Below are 13,277 nucleotides of genomic sequence, written 5' to 3' on the forward strand. Positions count from 1 at the left end.
ATGGCACTCCACCCCGATGCAGCATCCTGGACAGACATGTTAATTTTGAAGCTGAGCTCTAAATCTGCCATTGAATAGTGACAAGTATCATCAGAGCAATGTATTCCTTCCGGCAAAAGTGTTCTGGCAGCCCCAAAAGCAAATACAAAGCAAACTACAGAGGCAACAAAACAATACTGTAAGCCACATACTCCAGACAGGCTATACTAGCTCATTGCATTTAAAGGGATACTGCCCAATGCAGTTTTTTAAAGTTTGTTTAGAAAAAGGTATTTTTGAGATGACCAGAAACTTGATATTTTAAAACATATCAACCATTTTTAATAAACATGAACATTGTCTCTGACTGTTGGAAGTGCAAGTGACTGAGTCACCCTATAAACAAAACCAGCCTGTTGTATAAGATCAAAAATGACCACTCTGGGGTGACTGTCTGAGTTCAGAAAATGGTAAAAGCAAACACACAAAAAAGATAAACAGTAAATTCAATTTTCAATAAACATTTTCTGCAACACAATAATTTTTTAAGTGACAGTGTCCCTTTAAGTAAAGATTATTTTGCTTTTCTTAAAGCCACTATTAGTGATTTTGATGGGATCACTGCCTCTATAGAGGCATTAGGAGGAGAAGCAGGAGGAGGGAGAAGTATAGTGAAAATAGCATTAAATAGGGATAAGGGTCTGTTAAATGTAATTCAGCATCAACCCTTTTACAGCTCCTACTCTATGCACATACAAGTATGGGCCAGCCCTGATGGACATAACTAAGAAGAGGGTTTCAAAGTCTCTCTGCAGAAGATACCCTAGGGAAGAATGCCAGAGGGACTGAACAGTGAATGAAGCACAGGGGTAGCAGATGACTATCACATCAAAATTAGCACAGGGGAACTGGGCAACAAATTAGGTCTACTAAGGAGAAAAGTCTTCCATTTTGAAACGTGAACTTAGGTGGATATTCTTAACTCAGGTGGATGTTCTTCAATGAAAGCCTATTGTACCAGGACAACTTGGGGTCATTCCCAACAGCTACAGATAGATACCGTGTGGGACAGCCTTCCCTTGGGAGGAGGAGAAAAAAATGACAGTTAAAAAGCCTGGGCAAAATTATGTTTGAAGGATCAAATGCAGAACACAATGAAATCAGGATAAGACTTCTAGTGATGTGTCTTTGATCAGGCCTAGAGCATGTGGATCTTTCACTCTGCAGAGCTGGACTGTTATGCACTCCCTCAACAATAACACAGCTTAGATCAAGCAACTTTATACTCTGAAAGACAAATGAAATGAGACCCTCAGATGACAAGGCAACCAAGCAGAGTTCACTTTTTATTGGATCTGCTGACAGATGTGTTCATTTTGTAAGCACAGACTTAAGGGTGATTAAACTAGCAAAGGGAATTTCAGTTTTCAAGATGGGCAAATGCTAAACAAATGCAACTTGCAACCTAAAAGTTGCAAATGTACTAAGGGACTCAGGATGTAACATTAACTAAAGAAATGCAGAACTATGGTGCAAAGTGAAAAAAAAGAGCTAAACACTGTAACGTGTGTTTAGCACTAAATGGGATATTAAAAAAACCCCCACAACATAGCAAGAAGCGTATTAGCTGTGTACTGATGCAAACTGGGCTGACTAGAAACTCTAACAGCAGATTCCAGCAAAAATTAGAAGAACAAGAAGAAAGAAGTATCTGTCATCTACAAGTGTTTCCAAAGTCCCTTGAGGGAACATTTTGGTTTTGTTAGATCATCAACACACTCTTGCTTTTTTGGAAGAAGGAAATGAGCTTCAGGAGGGGAAGAGGGAGGCAATGGCATGACTAACCCTTTACAGTGCCCTTAGCTCCTGGGAGCAGGTCAGTTCTGCTGTCTCCTTCATGTTAAAATATTTTCCTACAGAGGATTTTGATGGTAGAGTTGGACTTTGCAAAGGAGATGCAAAAAAAGCAGAACAGCCCTCCACTGCTAGCAGGGAAGGTGACTGGAGTGAAAACAGTAAGTAAATTTTGAAATAATCAGCACTGCAGAGAACAGAAGAGGGAGCCTTACACATAGTTTGTGGAGCATGCCAGGATCTCCTCTTCCTGAGCTGGAAAAGGGGTTCTGCTATAGCCAGTCATGTGCAAGGGCTGTTTCTCCTTGTTTGTGAGCCAAGGATGGGAAAAGTAGGTGAAGGGAGGGGTGGGGAGGAGTGTCAGCAGGGTTAGTGTCAGCAGGAGGTTCAGCCATACATACCACCCAGATGCAAGTCGATGAGGTCACTGTAATAAGACTCTCCCCAATAGTCTACAAGGAATTGGTGAAGACAGAGTTATTGAATCAGATACCCACCCTATCCCCACACAATCAAAGCAATATATGAGAAAAAGACACAGACAGAAACAAAAAAAGGCAAACAAGAAACATGCAGCTATACATATGGGCACATATATATATATAAAAATCATGTCTCTCTCTCTCTCTGTATATATACATATATGTACACACACACACACACAAATATACCACAAACATATATGTTGGGAAGATGAAGAGAAAATTCCCAGCAGGCAGGCAAGGACTTCCAAGGGGAAAAATCAAGAAGTCTACACAGAGACACTTCACCTATTTCAGTCTGCACCAGTACCTGACACTGATGTCTGTCTTGTTCTCGCTGAGAAAAGCAGAACTAATCTTGTCGCTTTCATGCTGAGCAACATGTCAGAGGAAACAGTGTCACTTCTTAGGTCAGCTGCAGGAAAGGTGCAAGGGTTGACTTCTTGGGAGACGAGTGAGTGGAGGATGTGTGAGCATGGCATACGGGTGTGCTGAGCGCTGACACCAATGGCAAACGCCTAAGTGTAGAAAGATGGGTGTGTGTGTTTCTGCTAATGCAGTATCTGTGCCAGAAAAGAACCTGCACAGAAGTGTGCGGAACAGAGATGTGCATGTCCAAAGCTTCTAGAGACAGGTACACCATGAATCTAGCACCATGTAACGTTTCTTTGGGGAAGAGACAGATGGGAGTACTGAGAGCACTATTTCTCACTGCATGGGATTCACTTGATGTAAAGAGGTGGCTCTTAAATTTTGCAGTATTGATATGACAGTAGGAGACATTTTTCCAGCTCTTAAAAATCACTGTCAAAGTTTATGCTAAAGGAGGATAAGAGAAAAAAAAAAAAGGTCCCAGAAATTTCTTATTTGACATATTTTTAAGTTAATAATTGAAAAAGTAAAATTTCCACACAGGAAATCAAACTCAGAAGCATGTCCAAACAGGCGAGTGCACTACAATATGAAATACTGTTACATTAATAGCAATCCCATTCAAGGTGTCTCTTGAGACAACGCAGAAAAATGGGAAAATTCTTCATACCATGATGCAAAAAAAGAGGAGAGGAGAGGTGAAGGAAAAAAAGAGGTAACAAAAGCTTAGATCACCTGTATATGACAAACTTGCCACCTGAAACAGAGCTTACATTGTCACTTGAAATAGAGCTTACGTTCCAAATCATTCATTCTTGCTATGAATGGGACTATCAAAGGGTAAGATTTTCAAAGATAATCACAGAGAACATATTAAGGCAATTAAGTAATCATAGGGTGAGATCATTTTCTGAATCAGAAACTAAATATTAGATTGAGCATTCAGCTTTTAAAAGAATAAAAGACTAACTGCACCTAGTCTGAGTCTGAGCAATTTAAAAAAGGAAAAGATGAGGTAGCCAAAAAGGTGCAATTATTTTGTCAAATTTAAAGTTGAGAATGACCTCCTAAATGTTTCTGAGTATGATTAGTTGAATAGTATCATCATATAAATATTCCAACTTGACAACTATCAGATAATGAGCGAAATTCCTGGAAAGAGTATTGAGCTATCTGTACCTATTGCTAGGATCCAAATTAACTTTAATCCCTCAAGAAGATAGCAGGGCATCGCTGTGAAGAATTTATTGACAGTCTCAGTGTAAGTCACTTGGCAAGAACATATTAAGGACAATGAAAAATGGACGGAAAATAGAAGCAAAATTATTCTAAGTAAACAAATTCTTACCCATAGTACTGATTTTTGTTCTTACCAGTCCAACTGAGAAGTACTTTTTTTCTAAAAACGGAAAGGGGTCCAGAGGTTGGGAGATCTGAGAAATTAAAGTTAATGGAAGACCTCTACAAAAGCAACATTTGAAATTCTTCACAGACAGGAAAGATGACTAACAGGCAACATACTAAAAGATGATAAATGACATAGAGAAGTAGTTCAGATGGTCTTGTCTATCTTTTTCTACAATACAAAAAATCATTACAAAATACAGAATTCTGTTTCTTCCATCAGGATTTTCAAGTATCTAGTAGTGGGAAACTACTACTAATACTAATACTACCTAAAACTTCATATTTAAATGTCTAAGTCAGTGAGTGATTTGTTCTTTCCCTACAGAGAAGGAAGCTGAATAACCCACTCATTACAGAGCCTAGTATGTTTTCCTAGAACGCTTAATACTGGTTGCTGCCTAGGGGACAGCCATTACTTCGATCCTGCACTGCAATCCTTCTCTACTTATGTGGACAGAGTATTTGCACAGGAGGCATACCTCCCACCCTCCCCCATTTCTTCCCATTGTAAAAGCTTATTAAAAGGAAAGATTTTTTTTTTTTCCAGATGACAACAGCACTTTATATGCTGCCCTTCCCTTTTTAAACTTTTGTTCACATGGTTTCATTAGGGGAGGGACCAATCAGAGACAAGAGCATGACTCCAGAGCTTTACCCAATGGTACTTGCTGAGTGCAGTGGTAACTGTTAGGTCAGTGCCTCAGGCAATGCAGATGACAAGAAAATTATACTGTCCTGAATAATTAATGGCTACTGAAGGCAGAAATTAATTGTACTTATAGAATATGATGTTGCAGACTTTAACAGGAAGAAATTCAATTATTTTATTGCAACCATATGTAAAATGTCCATGCACGAGTGGCTAGAGATGGGAAGCATTGAATTAATTTATAATCTTGTGTTTCAGTCAACACAGGTTAGAACATGCTTTTTTGCACCACACCCCCCCCCCCCCCGAATGTGCTTCTTGTTAATCCCCTGAAATAACTGGAAGAGTTGAGGATGGTAAATTCTTTATGATAGAGTTAAGCTTCTGTAACCATAATGTATGATCTGTTGATAGAAACATGTTGCAAGAGCAAAGCATACCCTGGAGACTTCCTGAAGAAGAGAGATTCATTTTGCAAAGAGCAACCTACAATTTCGTAATTCTGCTAGGAAATTCACAAATACACAAGCTCATCTAAGACTGCTTCCATTTTGGGAGAACTGGAAGTGAGAAGTTAGTTATACAAGGGTTTCATTCTGCTGTCTTCCATATAAAATAGCAATTCTTATTCTTGGTCGTATTGTGCCCTCTCTGAACGTATTTTAGGCATTCTTCTATCATTCCTCAACCATGAAGAACCATTCTTCTATCATGAATAATGTTCTCTCAGCTGCTAAGATCTCCCACTTGTGCTGACATGTCTTACATGAAATTCATTTAGCAGCTGAGTAATCAAGATGGACTGCCAGATGAAAAGAAGAAAAAGGAAAAGAACAATTAGAGATAAGAGAGGTGGTTTTAGTAAGTGCAGTAACTGGCAGGCCAGAGAACAGAGTGGGGCTACAAAGAAATACAGAGCATAAGGAAGGAGGCACCACCGCAAAGAGGGAGTTTTTGCACAAGGCTAGATTTTTGAGCCCGCAAATGAAAAAGCCAGTCAGATCACAAAACTATTGAAGTCCTCAAGATTGTTCTCCACGCTTGTCGCACCTAATTCCTTTGGTAACCACTCAGTCTTGCTGCTTTGGCACACCCTTAGGGAGCATCAAACATACCTAATCCTGGCCAAGTAGTAATTGGCAGGAAGTCACAACAGACTTTTCCTCTGGTGAACCTTCACTACTTAATCAAGTTCCATCTTCACAGGCATAGTGGTGGCTCTTCAATCCAAGTAACAAGCCAAAACATTTTCCAAACACCTGTTCCACTATTACCATTTCTGATCTGTGACCCTTGTAATCAGGTACATAATCCTGGGCCTGTCAGGTGTATGCACACTGCATTTGCCTGTTGGATATCCGACTCCCTGCAATTGAGGATTCTTTTTTCTAAATCATTACACTACTATCAGCATTATCTGAACCAAGTACTCCTCCACTCACATGCTTGCCAGATTAGATAATTCTCATTTAATTTAATTTCAAGTACACATAACATTCCTTTAACAGCTTGACATGGATACCTTTCAGTACACCTGTGCATTTCTGTTCTGCACAACTTTGTTGGATGTAGCCAGTGTGCTGGGCTGTGCAGTGAGGAAGATGTTCTGTGATGGTCCCTTGTAAGGACACTACCTTGATAATCCAACACAATAGAGAAAGCACACACAATTTCACAATTACTTCCTTAACATAGAAACAGGGTTCTGTTACTGTGATAGCTTTATGTGAATTGCAGCTAGGAAACCCCTGCAATTTTCTAGCTGTAATATCCAGTAATATGCAGAAACAGTCAGACAGCCATTATTAATAGTTGGCAAATTACCTCCTAAGCCTCAGGCAAAGACAAGTGAATTAAGTCTCTGCCCATAGGGAAGTCCCAGAATTAGAAGCAACACAGGAAAAACAAGGCCTCAAAAAGATAGTAGAAAAGGGAGAATGGATTCACATTGGACTATCTCTAGGCTATGATGGTCCAATTGCCTCTAAAATCCAAGCAGCTATGGGCTACTGCACGAGCACTTGATAAGAAAACATTAAAAAGCAAACCAAGTTCTGATGGATACCTGCTTCTCCCCGGAGGGCCTTCTCCACAGCAACCCCTCTCTCCTCGAGTTGCCTCTGCTTCTCTTCCACTTGTTCAAGCTGCCGCTGGATGATCTGTTCAGAGGAGAATGGGACAGAACCTCACCAAAAGCAATTCTTCTGCTCTGTCTGCAGCACTCATCCAGCACTAAGAGACTTCAGTCAAACTGACCTTTTCAAAAATAAGTATTAGTATTCAACAACAATACAGTGCTTCAAAAGCTAACTGCTTCATAAGCTATCATCACAGTCCCTCCAGCAACAACATCCTTCAAACCCCCTCGCATCCTATCCCTTAATTTTGCAAACACGTTGATACTTACTTGCTACAACTCCCATCACGTTACTAAACTCTGAAGTGAAAGGTGATGCTATTCAGCCAGCTGAGTCCCTACCCCGAGTTTTAAATAAATCCCATCATCTATAGCTGATGCCAGAAGTTTTCCAACACATTCTCTAGTAATTAAAGGTTAATTTGGTAACACTTCACCCAGCAGCATGATCTAGCAAAGCAATGATAGGTGCAGCTTCATCAGGTATTATCTGACTATCACTGTTCCATTCAGTGCATGATGCTTCACTCACCTCCAGCTAGAAAGGTGTTACGGCCATTATTTTTCTCACTGCAAAACTATCATGATAAGTTTCAGCCATTCTTCCTACATCTGTGACATGATATCAAATTTGAAAGAGGGAGGAGGAGCAAGGACAATCAAGTAGAAATAAAGTTCCATCTCTGGATCCTCTTCTGACACACTCAGAGGAATGTCAGGATCATGGTGCTTTCACATAGAGGTAACCGTCTGCCATGACAAAAAGATTGTGAGACACTACCTGAGCTCTGTGTAACCTCTTTAGCTCCTCTTGCTTGGCTTGTCTACGGGCAGCTTTCTGCACTCGACGGGTCAGCTTGGCATTCAGTTCCTCTTCTGTGTAGGCTCTCTGAAGGAAGGAAAAACAGGAGCAGACTTTATTTGCATGCTCAGAGGTATGGGGGGAGGGATGACCATTTTCTCTTCCAAAATCTCAGAAGGGAGGTGTTCTGTCTTTGCCATGGCTGTGTCAAAAGTCAAGCTTCTGTAGGCAAAGGTGTTCACAGTGCAGTGAGCAACAATTTCAGGGTCAAACCAGAAGTGAAGAAGCAAATAAGCCAACTGCAAAGCTGTGATTTTATCTAATGTCCCACCCCTGTCTTCTACCGCTAGATGAAACCCCTCCCCAAAGATCAAATCAATTTTTGCTCTATTTCTCAATAGATTTAGCCAAATGGTTTTAGTTAAATCAATAAGTACCATATAGAGGGGTCACCTTGACTTCATTTTAAAAGAAGGTAAAGGCATGTCTACATGAACACTTACAGCGCTATAAGCTAAGAAATTATTATAGACTAGTGTCATTGTATTGGTGTTTTCCTCTCCCTATTTTATTCTGAAGCAAGAACATCCATAGTTGGGAATTATACTGATATAACTGGTAATGATGACCTGTGTAAATTTATGCAACTTTTCTATGCATCAAGAAGGCAAAAAGACATTTGAAAACAGAATGACATTCTGGTGTGAGATGGGAAATCCCATCTCAAGAGCAACCCCACAAAACTGGCTGGTGTGAAACAGAGCAAACAACCCCTAAACTAAAATTAGAATATTACAACACCAGAAGCCATCCAAAAGGAGAAAGGCTACGTTTACAGAAACAGAGAGGTTTTTCCTCCTTTTCTCTCAGTGAAACTAGTTTAAAACTAAGTAAGTATTTTTAACATTACTGAAATGGGGTTTAGTATCTTATCAGGCATACTAGTTGGTTATCTTGTAGTCTAGGAGGGCTTCCTCTCATAGACTTTTAAGAGTGTCAGAGAAACTTCACAGCTGCATTAAGTGAACTACAGTGAAGAAAGGACTATTCCCTCAAAATGTATGCAAGTTTTAAGGGACAGCTCCATGGACAGTCCCTTTTAAAGACAAAATGTTAAGACAGACCACCCTGAAATTTGCTTTATCTAGTTATTGTACTGTCACACTGATCAGTCTGCCTCTGGTTTATTGTTCTCAGTGAATAGAGTTTAAGGTAGGATCAGCTCTATTAAAAAACCCTCAGATAGGTGGTTATCAAGCACCATTGTTAAAGCTCCAAGAAGTTAACACTTCACTCTTTCTTTCTTTTTTAAAAACACAAAATCCACAATGAAACCCGAATCAGAAGGCAAAGTGATAGAGGGTGTGACTTTCCTACCCCATGTAACACTGTTGTGACTGTGAAGATATGACAATAAGAATTTCAGAAAGCACCATTCCTGAAATAGACATGGAACCTGTCTTGATTTTAGCTTGATACAGAGTTTCACTAAGATTTCATTGAACTCAACAATTTTGAAGGACACTGATTACACTGATTAAAGTGTGATGATTCACTTGAACTCATATTCTATTTCAAAAAAGAATACGTGTTTTCAAACACAAAAAGGAAGCCTACAGAGGGTGGAAGTAAGTTCAGGGAGCCTGGGAGGAATACAGAGAAATTGGCCATGCAGCCAGGGATCAGGTTAGGAGGGCCAAAGCCCTGACAGAATTAAATCTGGCCAGGGACATCAAGGGCAACAAGGAAAGCTGCTATAGGTACATCAGTGATAAAAGGAAGATTAGGGAAAATGTGGGCCCTCTTTGGAAGGAAATGGGACACCTGGCTACACAGGATATGGAGAAGGCTGAAGTACTCAATGACTTTGTCTTCACCAGCAAGGGCTCCAGCCACACCATCCAAGTCACAGAAGGCAGAGGAAGGTACCGGGAGAATGAAGAACCGCCCGCTGTAGGAGAAGATCAGGTTCAAGGCCATCTAAGGAACCTGAAGGTGCACAAGTCCATGGGGCCTGATGAGATGCATCCACGGGTCCAGAGGGAACTGGCCAATGAAGTGGCTAAGCCAATATCCAATGTATTTGAGAAGTCATGGCAGTGCGGTGAAGTTCCCACTGACTGGAAAAGGGGAAACATAACCCCATTTTTATAAAGGGAAAGAAGGAAGACCCAAGGAACTACAGGACAGTCAGTCTCACCTCTGTGCCTGGCAAGATCATGGAGCAGATCCTCCTGGAAACTCTGCTAGGGCACATGGAAAATAAGGAGGTGATTGGTGACAGCCAGCATGGCTTCACTAACAGCAAATTGTGCCTGACAAATTTGGTGGCCTTCTACAACAGGGTTACAGTGTTGGTGGATAAGGGAAGAGCAACTGACATCATCTACCTTGACCTGTGCAAAGCATTTGACACTGTCTTCCACAACATCCTTGTCTCTAAATTGGAGAGACATGGTTTTGGTGGATGGACCATTCAGTGGTAAGGAATTGCCTCAAAGGCTGCACTCAAAGAGTTGCGGTCAACGGCTCCATGTCCAAGTGGAGAGCAGCGACGAGTGGTGTTCCTCAGGGGTCGGTGTTGGGACCGGCGCTGTTTAACATTTTTGTTGCTGACACGGACAGTGGGATTGAGTGCACCTTCAGCAAGTTCACTGACAACACCAAGCTGTATGGTGGGGTCGACACACTGGAGGGAAGGGATGCCATCCAGAGGGACCTTGACAGGCTTGAAAGGTGGGCCCGTGCAAACCTCATGAAATTCAACAAGGCCAAGGGCAAGGTCCTGCACATGAGTCAAGGCAATCCCAAGCATAAATACAGGCTGGACGATGAGTGGATTGAGAGCAGCCCTGGGGAGGAGGACTTGGGGTATTAGTGGATGGAAAACTGAATACGAGCTAGCAATGGGTGCTCGCAGCTGTCCTGGTTTAGCTAGGATAGGGTTAAGTTTCCCCAGCAGTGGGAGGAAGCTCTAGCCGGGTTATTCAATACCATGCTGACTTCACGTCCAGGGTGTCCAGGCGTGGGAGAATTGGTAAACGCGCATGTTGTGTGGTCGCTCTCCTCACTGCTGTACCAGTACATGTTTTTGTTCTGTTTATTGTTATTACTGTTATTGCTATTGTTACTGTTCTTGTTGTTGTTCGGTTTGTTGCTGTTGCACTGTTGTATTAAACCTCTCCTTATCTCAGCCCTGGGGTTTGTATTTCACTCCCTTTGCGGGGGAGGGGCAGCGGCGGCGTGGTCTCGGATCCCAGCAGGGACTAAAGCACCACAGCAGCCCAGAAAGTCAACTGTACCCTGGGCTGCATCAAGAGAAGTGTGACCAGCAGGTCGAGGGAGGGGATTCTCCCTCTCTACTCTGCTCTTGTGAGACCCCACCTGCAGTGCTGTGTCCAGCTTTGGGGCCCCAACGTAACAAGGACACGGACCTGCTCAAGCAGGGTGCTGGAGCACCTCCCTTATGAGGACAGGCTGAGAGAGTTGGGGTTGTTCAGCCTGGAGAAGAGAAGGCTCTGGGGAGACCTTAGAGTGGCCTTCCAGTACCTAAAGGGGCCTACAAGAAAGATGGGGAGGGATAGGATGAGGGGTAACGGTTTTAAACTGAAAGAGGGTAGATTTAGATTAGATCTAAGGAAGAAATTCTTCCCTGTGAGGGTGGTGAGGCACTGACAGGTTTCCCAGAGAAGTTGTGGATGCCCCCTCCCTGGAAGGGTTCAAGGCCAGGTTGGACGGGGCTTTGAGCAACCTGTCTAGTGGAAGGTGTCCCTGTCCATGGCAGTGGGGTTGGAACTACATGATCTTTAAGGTCCCTTCCAACACAAATCATTCTATGATTCTGTAATTAATTGCCTTTAAACCCAATTTGTTCTGAAGCTCAAAGACCATCCACATCACTGTGCACAGTGGTGCACTGCTCTGCACTGATGATTACATGCATTCTAACTAGACAGTATGGAGCTTAATGCATTTCTGGTAGACAACCTCCACAAAGAATTTGCTGCCCATGTCTGCTAACATCTCATGCATGCACAGTCAATGTTTGTGATGTTAGTGCACATGTGATGGGTAGCTATGGATTCAATGGGTTAATATCAGGGCATGCAATGCAACAATGGCCAACTAGTGGGAATGGAGACACTACCTTTGACGAATATGATCTCTTGAATGCCAAGGCGTGTGGTACATAAATCGACTTTAAAGGGGGAATGGTAAAGGAAAAAAATAAAAATAAAAACGTACAAAATGAAGTAAAAACAGTTCAACATTGAAAACAGATGCACAGTAATAAAACAAAGCTGGTTTTAAATGAAACATAAAATTGTGCAAATGCTGAACATGACCCAGATTGATGAAGCACAATGGAACTTCTGTGCACAAAATCAAGTTTCTAGCACTCTCCTGAAGGCAATTAGCTTTGTCAGCCTCTTTGAAGATGAGGAGAGGGGAGGGGAGGACGAGAAGACGAGGGGAGGACGAGAAGACGAGGGGAGGACGAGAAGACGAGGGGAGGACGAGAAGACGAGGGGAGGACGAGAAGACGAGGGGAGGACGAGAAGACGAGGGGAGGACGAGAAGACGAGGGGAGGACGAGAAGACGAGGGGAGGACGAGAAGACGAGGGGAGGACGAGAAGACGAGGGGAGGACGAGAAGAGCTATTTTCTCTATCCAAGGACGTTCTACATTACCCTCTCCTCAAAAATAAGGCAAGTAAACTATTTAGGGTTTATAAGAGAGATAAATTCCCCTATGTCATGAAGTACAGGGGGCATTGTGCCATTCTGGGCGAACAGCCAGCATTTTGCGTTTTCACATTCAAATGACTAGAAACAGTCACAAATGAAAAGCCATAGAACAACTTTAGCATGTATGCAAACTTCAGTAAAAAGCAAGCTACCTGTGGTAGTAAAACACTCATCTGATCACAATACCACAATTGTACAGGAACAATGACAAACACACACACAATGACACACACCTATAAGCACAAGACCCATGAGGCATTTACATTAGAAATTCTTTATAAGATGCTTCTCTTGAAAGACACTACATTAAACAACACTGAATTAATTCACTGCTGATCACAAAGAACAGGCTAAACAGAGCAAGCTGTCTGGGAAGCAAGCTCACTACAAGTATGAACAAAGCAGCACAAGCAGAATTTCAGTTTAAAGAAGGGGTTCACATAAAAGTCATGTGGCACACAGGAAGTCAGCTCTTACCTATAAGCAGCAGCCAGTTTGTAACTTAAAAATTATAGCCCCCACCCCAAATCAGTACAAACCCAGTTTTGTCATTCTTGAAGATCAGCTACATTTCTTTTGACAGCAAGGCATTCCAGTGTTGGAATGTATGTTCTACATCCTTGGACAGGATGCAATAAAACTAGGTAAGTGGAGTTCTCAGATTTGTTTCCTCTAAATAAATTCATTCTCAAAACTATTCTTTAGAAAATAGGCAGATGCTGAGCAAAGAAATTCTTAATGTAACTTCAGCAACAGCAAATGGGAGAAAATGAGATACCACCACCATACCCTGGTGAGATATTTCCAGTATTAGGATTCCAGGCATCTGCCACTGTCACCTGTCCC

General features: G+C 41.9%; 1 protein-coding gene across 3 annotated transcripts in view; it reads right to left on the reverse strand.

Moving 5' to 3' along the window:
• The window catches only part of MICAL3 (microtubule associated monooxygenase, calponin and LIM domain containing 3), a 166,162-nt gene that overhangs the window by 15,491 nt on the left and 137,394 nt on the right, over window positions 1-13,277 (reverse strand). For 2 of the 3 annotated variants that reach the window (XM_074871731.1, XM_074871730.1), the window contains 3 exons: window positions 11,830-11,880; window positions 7,662-7,769; window positions 6,809-6,902 (listed from right to left, as the gene is read on the reverse strand). In XM_074871731.1, coding sequence (XP_074727832.1) covers window positions 6,809-6,902; window positions 7,662-7,769; window positions 11,830-11,880 — 253 coding nt within the window. Of the gene's footprint in view, window positions 1-2,234; window positions 2,286-6,808; window positions 6,903-7,661; window positions 7,770-11,829; window positions 11,881-13,277 lie in introns of all 3 variants that reach the window. The other variant, XM_074871732.1, reaches the window with a different exon arrangement.

Source organism: Strix uralensis, chromosome 5 (genome assembly GCF_047716275.1).
Source record: "Strix uralensis isolate ZFMK-TIS-50842 chromosome 5, bStrUra1, whole genome shotgun sequence".
Classification (NCBI taxonomy): domain Eukaryota; kingdom Metazoa; phylum Chordata; class Aves; order Strigiformes; family Strigidae; genus Strix; species Strix uralensis.